The following is a 6,983-nucleotide window of genomic DNA, read 5'->3' on the forward strand; positions in this document are numbered from 1 at the left end:
GTCACAGAGAAACTAATAATATTTAGCTGTTCTATAGGACTGCAGAAAGGCCCCAATTCCCAACTTTAGGAATGAGAGAAATAATTGTAGTTTTTCATTCGGTGGGAACCAATTTGATGGCCGAACGGCGTATTCTTATCAATATTTGTGGCTTGATTATTTAAACCGACTTTGACTTGACTGAAAAACTTTTTGGGGCAAAAAAATAAATTTAAGATTATCAATAAACTCGAAACAGTATTAACAAACGTTTACTTTCTCAATTAACGTCTTCACAAATCTTTAACACAACTACTACAACTACTAAAAATATAATGAACATTATAAATAAAATTAGCAAATGTGAAAAGTCAATACTGAACAAAACTCCAGAACACATTATGTAACAGCCTTAAACCTGGTATGAATTAATGAAAATAATGTTAATTCTATAACATTTTTGTATCAGTAGTAACTAAAACTTATTTATAGGTACGCGTCATGAACTATAACCCGGCTTTAATTCAACAACAACTAACCTAAATTCTACAATATTCTTCAATAAGCGTCAGAACACACGTTAATATTTATTTTAATTTGCATAAATTCATTCATCATTTCAAATGCTTCCAGGAGAACTTTATTTCTTGCCTCTTCATAAGTCTTTCCTATAGTTATCACTGTGAAGGGAGTGTCAATTTTTAAATTTAACAGTGCCATGGGTGGATTTTCTTGAAACTGCCGTATGGAATAACCGATTTCTAGACGTTCAACGATTTTTTGTAGTGATTCTTCAGTATGAACTTTCAAATCCTGAAAAAACAGTCATTAAGAAATTATTTTGTTGACATCAAAAATGGCAATGCATTGCAGTTAAGAGGAAGGTTTGTATTCTTTGATTTGTATGTTTCTTACCTCTGAAAAATCCTCATATTTTAAACCTTTATTTATCATTAGTTTTGCTAATGTATTGGGTAGTTCACTGATTTTTACACTTTTGTCAGGTATAATGTCTTGAACTTCTTCATACTTATGAATAGCTTCAGTCTGATGTTCCATTAAAGCATTTTTAATGTTGTTTTGTTCAACTTGCATGTCAGGTATTACATCTTTAATTCTTAGAAAATCATAAATTAAGGTTAAGAAAAAGGACTATTTTGATTCTACCTTTCGATCATTTGTTTTGCTGCAAGTTGTTTGGCAGATTTTTTGGTGCTTGCTTTTGCCTGAGTAGTGATGGATGATATTTTGCAACTGTAGGTAAATTCCTTATTATGAGGTGGGCCCACACTAGATAGTTCATTGAATTCTGGAGGTGGTAGTTTGTTTTCAATGCAAAAATTCTGTAGCTCCACTAAAAAGTAATATTATAATTTTAGTCAACATTTGATCCAGGGTCCCAGACTAAAAAAAAAAACCTAACCTATACAATTTAAAGCTTGTTGAAATGGACTAGACTCAGTAGGCTGAACTAATGGTACTTTGAAGGCTGCCACAGGATTTTCAGATGGATTGTATAACCCAGTTTCCTGTAATTGCCTCAATGCATTAAGGGCTGCCTGATGTTTGCCAATCTGTTTTGAGGGACCAGATCCAGTAGCTTGAATTCCAGCAACATTTACCACATAATCAAATCGATTTTGATGGGTTCCTGATATTTGATACACAATTTGGTAATCGGGAGGTGCAATATTGTTTTTCACAGTAAGTTCTTGCAACACCATCACTGGTGTTTTAGTATTTTGTGCCATGGTGCTATCTTGACAAGGATTTACTGAAAAATTGTTGATTGATTACTCTCTAACATTACAAACACAAATGATTAATAAAGAGAACTTACGTTAATTCAAACTTTATCAAAAGTTTTAAATACCGGCACGGCGGGCAGGGTAAAGTCACTACAGAGTCATCAATAATTATAAATAAAACAAAATTGTTTCCCGGTTAGAATATAAGAAGTCAAATTTTGTTTTTTTAGTGTATAGTGTATCTAGGGTTATAGACTAACTTGGTTACTTCTTCTTTTCTTCTTTTTGTTAAATTTCTGAATTTGAATCCTTTAAACGAGTGTGCCGCTGTATCTATTATCAATTTCTCCGAAAATTAGAAATCTACCTAGTGATAACCGATTTTGAAAAGAAAAATAAGATAATGGCTTTGAAGAATAGTTTTCATCATCTGTATTAAAGTTTTGTGAATGCCTCTGACTGAGGTGGCCATCTATTGGTGAGTGGAGCTACTGGTTTTAAAACAAATGACATTCACCACAATGTAGAAAATTTTATCATTAGCACTATACTATCAAGCACTGTTATTGGACAAAATTTGCACACTAAACTATTTAGATATTTCTGGATTCATTTGCTATAACTGCCTATACTATACGTTTGTTTAGGAGATTCAGTGTAGTCTGGGCTGGGGATAAATATCCAGGGTATATTCATATAATTTTTCAGTAAACAACACCACGTCCTATATTTTTATGATGACACATTAAATGGGCATCACACCATTTACACTCATATTTCCTGCATAATAAGTAATTTTTAAAATTTTAGAAAATATTTATTTTAAAATGAAATCGTAATGATAATAACAAAACATTGTGTGTATCTGCAAAAACATTGAAACAGTAAATAATTAATCGAAGATTGTCTCGAAAACGTACTGATTTTATCAGGTTTTTTATTATTATCAGTAATCAGTATATATTGCAATAAGTTTTAGAAACTGCAAACATAACAAAGTCACACAACTTTCTCAAAGAATTTTTGAGGACACACCGAAAAAAAAAACAATATAAAATCCATCTACTAACTATAATCAAACAAAAAAACATTTATTGGATAATATTAAATTTGATCATCCGACATTATTCCGAGAATCCTAACATCTGGCTCAGCCAGAGGAATAACCTGAGCCAGAACGTCAGAAACTGAAAAGTCGGTCAGTTTGCTCATAAATAATCATAATATATCTTGGCTCTTGTGTGAAATCACTCTTTATTTTTGTGCTCTACAACATACATACATTCTAATACTGTCTATAAATAAGCTTTACAGTTCGATTAATTATAGTCCGATTTTATGGATACTGAAACGATAAAAGTTCCAAGATTTGTTTTCCGGAGGCGCCGAGTTTATGGACAGGTACACTGGTACTTCATAATTAGATCAAAAACTTTCTTTCATAGAAAATGTATCTGAAATACGCTTTGATCTGTATGTTATTTTAAATCAGTTTCATAATTTGATTTAAGACCTCGCGGACATGATGGTTTTGTTTGTACATACCTATGTGGTTATATGGTGTATAGGAGTTGGTAAAATGACTTTATGAGTATTCTAAACCTTCAAAATTGATACCACTTCCGGCATATGCAAAGCAAGCTGAAAACTGCATTTTTTATCCAATCACAAACTACGAACACTCCGGTGATTTAAGCAAGTGCTGCACATGTGGACTTTCGCAAGTGTCCGGTCATTTTTTGCCGGCGTAACTATTAACTTATTTACTGCTTGTATATTTTTGTGTTTTTTATCAAAAACCTTTCTTATTAAGCTTACTTTACTAGCTAGACTTACTTTTACCGCCGCAGGCCCAGACCTTTTTCGATTTCAAAGGTTTTCATAAGCTTTAAATAAGTCGGGGTTTCTTTCGGGATTAGGAAACTTATCCCTGCTGCTGCTCTTGGTTATAATCTGACACCCTCATATCACTCACAAAACTCACGAACAACACAAATATGCAACTTTAACTTTACTCTTTAATACCTTTTAGACTTTTAGCACAAATTTTAAATTCAAAATAGATGTCATAGTGACAACAACAATGACAACTAGAAAATTAGTCGTTTGCCTTCGGATCTAAACGCGATATGATCCAAAGGTCACGTGGCCTGCGTATAATTTTGTAATTATGGGGTCATGTGATTTTTAGAAAAAAATTAAGTGGTTCCCTCCGGCGGCGGATTCTATCGTAATAGCTTTTGATCAAATGTCAAATTTTGCGTCTTCATGGCCTCCTATTTAAGATGGAGATCTAGATTTATAATGTTTTTTATGGAATGTGACGGGAACCCGCAATTGTCAGCTTTTTCTGTCACATTCTATCAACACGTCTCTTGAGAATTGCGTGTGTTTTTCGGGCAGGGTTCAGGACATTATGTTCTCTTTAACGCCCTTGGTACATGAATAGCTATTATGCTAGTGATGTTTCCCTGTAATAATGGCTAATCAACTTCATATACAAATATCTGAAAATTCTTGAATACATAACTCAGTTGTTTTCGTACATTAAAAGGTCGTATGTCGATTCATAAAAGCTAAGCGCCGCCACAAAAAAAAATAATTGCCCACGCACAAAAAAATTGACTATCAGCAAGTCAAATTAAAAGTTGCAAGATGCGCACCCCGACGACCCGGCAACATTGGATATCGCGCGACAAGCACATGTGTTCCCCGACTTTTCAAAAGTTAACGTTCCGCTATCGGCGGGCATTCATCAGTTCAGTTTGGTGGCGTATTCACTCTCGAAGTCAGCTTCTTTGGTCCACCATTTCACGACTTTACGATAGTTTTTCGGTGCGACCGATCTCCTATCGTGTTTTAGTCTGACCTGTATCGACTCGCGTTAGCATGACTTTTAGTTCGTGAGTGAGTGAACAGGAAACAAAAAAAAAACAACTGGACGCGACATGATCATGGGTGTCCAGCCGAAGAATTGCGCCCATCTAGGACTCATATGGATGTTTGGCCTGCTTTTTTGTGCCCTTTTAGTCCATGCGAAAACTCATGTGTCCGCCGATCCTCAGGTAGTTTGCCACTTTTGCGATGTTGCGCTTGTTTGCGGAGATTTTTTTTTTGCGTACATGTACATGGAGAAGGAACAAATAACACACCCTTGAATAAACAAACTGTAACTATTTCTCATTTCTGTACATAATTTTATTGAGACACCCTGTACAGGCACACGATCATTTAATTAAAATACCACTCAAACTAAACAGATTTTTACCAAAAATACAATCAGCAACACAAAAAAATCCTACTCGTTTGGAAAAAATGCGTGTATATAACTATATCTAATCTCAAATATCGTAACCTACATTTGACAATACAATCTATAATAATATAGGTTACAATCTAATAAGATGACAACCGGCGGTTTGCGGTGCTTATTAAAAATTGAAAAGTGATAAAGTTTCCTGCTTAACCGCCGTTGAAATCTCGGGAAATTCAGCGGCAGGCGAGTAAACTTTGCCGCCAAACTCCGATTGTAAATTACCGGTAACTGACACAATTTTCATGTAAACTTTTCATAAATCTTTCCGTCACACTGAAAAGTAGTGTAAAATTTTCGAACAATTGAAAAATCGTCATTTGCGTCAGTTTTATAAAAACCAGGTATCGAATTCTGCTGGGTCAATGGTTTTGGAACATGTAGAGTGCAACTCTTAGCAACACACCAAAGTGTACAGTGCATATTTTGTTTCTTGCTGACCTAATCATTATTTGTAAATTTTTTGCATATGAATAATGTCAATTTGATTTATTCAATGGTTTTATGCGGCCTAGTTTACTGGCAGGTTTTAAATGTAAACTGGGAAATAATAAACCATTTAATGATGTCTGATAAATCGAATGTTTAAACAATCAAGAATTAGAGAAGCGTATTTTTAGATTGTGGGCCTTGAACAATTAGTTATAGGTACTCTGTTTTTACTATATTAATAGCTTTCTAGTAAAATTGCAATTTGGTAGATTTGACAGTGGTTTTTCTTGTTTATATTAGCAGTTATTTTGAAAAAATCACTAGAACAAAGTAATAAAAAACTGTAGAAAGCAACTAGGTAAAAAAACAAAAATCATGAATTTTACAAAGAGCATATTTATACCAAAGGACCTCAAATTAGGTAAAAGAAGCCATTGAAACAAACCTTTCAAAAAATGGAAAAAAAGCCATTTTTTACAAAATTTTCAATTTTTTTTTTGTTCCAAAAGGGTTCCAATGTGCACAGCAAAGGGAATATTTATATCAAAAGATCATAAATTATGTAAAATAAGCATAAAAAACACTTTTTTCAAACATTTAAAGAATTGGTGGGTTATTAGGGGTCTTTTTTAACTATTTTTTGAGATTCAGTAACTCGGTAACATGAAACGCTAGAGAGGCGAGTTTTGCCTCATTTTGTAAACGTTTCAAAAATTGGAAAATTATAGTTTTGGTAAAAAGTTTAATTTTGGCAAATTTGTATTTTGTCCCAAATGGATTCCAATTTGCCACATCTATACAATGGAATAAAACAAAATTTTTTTCGTGGTTTTGATCAGTTTATGTCTAATTATTATCAATGTGTTTTTATCATTTTTATTTAAAATAAAGATTTAAAATTGAATGAGAGAGTAAGGATTTAAGAGAAAATAAGGATTTAAAATTGCTATGCCATCACATGTATTGTTTCATCAGTTGGTGTTATTTTTATATTTTTGGTTATTACATTCCAGACGTCAAGAGAAAAGGCGTATCCTACTTATTAAATAATAAGTTACTAATTTTTTTCAGTTAAACATTTTTTTAATTTGAAAATAATTCTAATTACATTTTTGGAAAGAAAAACAGGATATTAATCTTAATTAAATATAAATCGGTCATGTTGAGGAGTTTCTTCTTTTTTGAATGTCAATGTCAGTAAAACCATTTTAGTCCATGGTCAGAAACAATGTTGCCAAATACTAAAAATATTCATGTGACGTCACATATACAGTTTTTTTGGTTATTGTATTTTAAGATAAAACCAAACATTTAATAAATTCAAAGTAGCATTTTAAAGAACTACTGAAAATAATGGGACATTCTCTCGGACATTCTATATCTATAGGTCTATTTATAGAAGTATCATTATTGCAGGCTTGTGAGACTTTTCGTTTATCTGCAGATAAAATGACTTGAGATACTTGAATTAAGGTGGTCTGTTGTTAACAGAGTTCCGAAAAGTACACATT

At 32.8% G+C, this 6,983-nt stretch overlaps 2 protein-coding genes across 34 annotated transcripts in view; one reads left to right on the top strand and one right to left on the bottom strand.

Moving 5' to 3' along the window:
• Positions 1-235: 235 nt before the first annotated feature.
• Positions 236-3,749, bottom strand: LOC145727666 (RISC-loading complex subunit tarbp2-like). Of its 2 annotated transcripts, none has more exons than XM_081977447.1 (5): positions 3,564-3,749; positions 1,403-1,753; positions 1,147-1,333; positions 895-1,096; positions 236-792 (listed from the first exon to the last, which is right to left on the bottom strand). In XM_081977447.1, exons 2-5 carry the CDS (start codon positions 1,728-1,730, stop codon positions 538-540), a joined length of 972 nt encoding a protein of 323 aa, XP_081833573.1. In that variant the 5' UTR covers positions 1,731-1,753; positions 3,564-3,749; the 3' UTR covers positions 236-537. The 2 variants fall into 2 exon arrangements, with proteins under 2 accessions (XP_081833573.1, XP_081833572.1); XM_081977446.1 differs by lacking the exon at positions 3,564-3,749 and adding an exon at positions 1,820-1,982.
• Positions 3,750-4,457: 708 nt separating this feature from the next.
• trol (terribly reduced optic lobes) overlaps positions 4,458-6,983 on the top strand; it is a 141,726-nt gene continuing 139,200 nt past the window's right edge. For 17 of the 32 annotated variants that reach the window (XM_081977375.1, XM_081977387.1, XM_081977378.1 and 14 more), the window contains exon 1: positions 4,459-4,792. In XM_081977375.1, the coding sequence (XP_081833501.1) occupies positions 4,676-4,792 (117 nt within the window). In that variant the 5' untranslated portion in view covers positions 4,459-4,675. Of the gene's footprint in view, positions 4,793-6,983 lie in introns of all 32 variants that reach the window. The other 15 variants (XM_081977394.1, XM_081977398.1, XM_081977402.1 and 12 more) reach the window with 3 other exon arrangements.

The sequence above is a fragment of the Ips typographus genome, linkage group LG4 (genome assembly GCF_016097725.1).
Source record: "Ips typographus isolate SLU linkage group LG4, UJ_Ityp_2.0, whole genome shotgun sequence".
In the NCBI taxonomy this organism is placed as follows: Eukaryota; Metazoa; Arthropoda; class Insecta; order Coleoptera; family Curculionidae; genus Ips; species Ips typographus.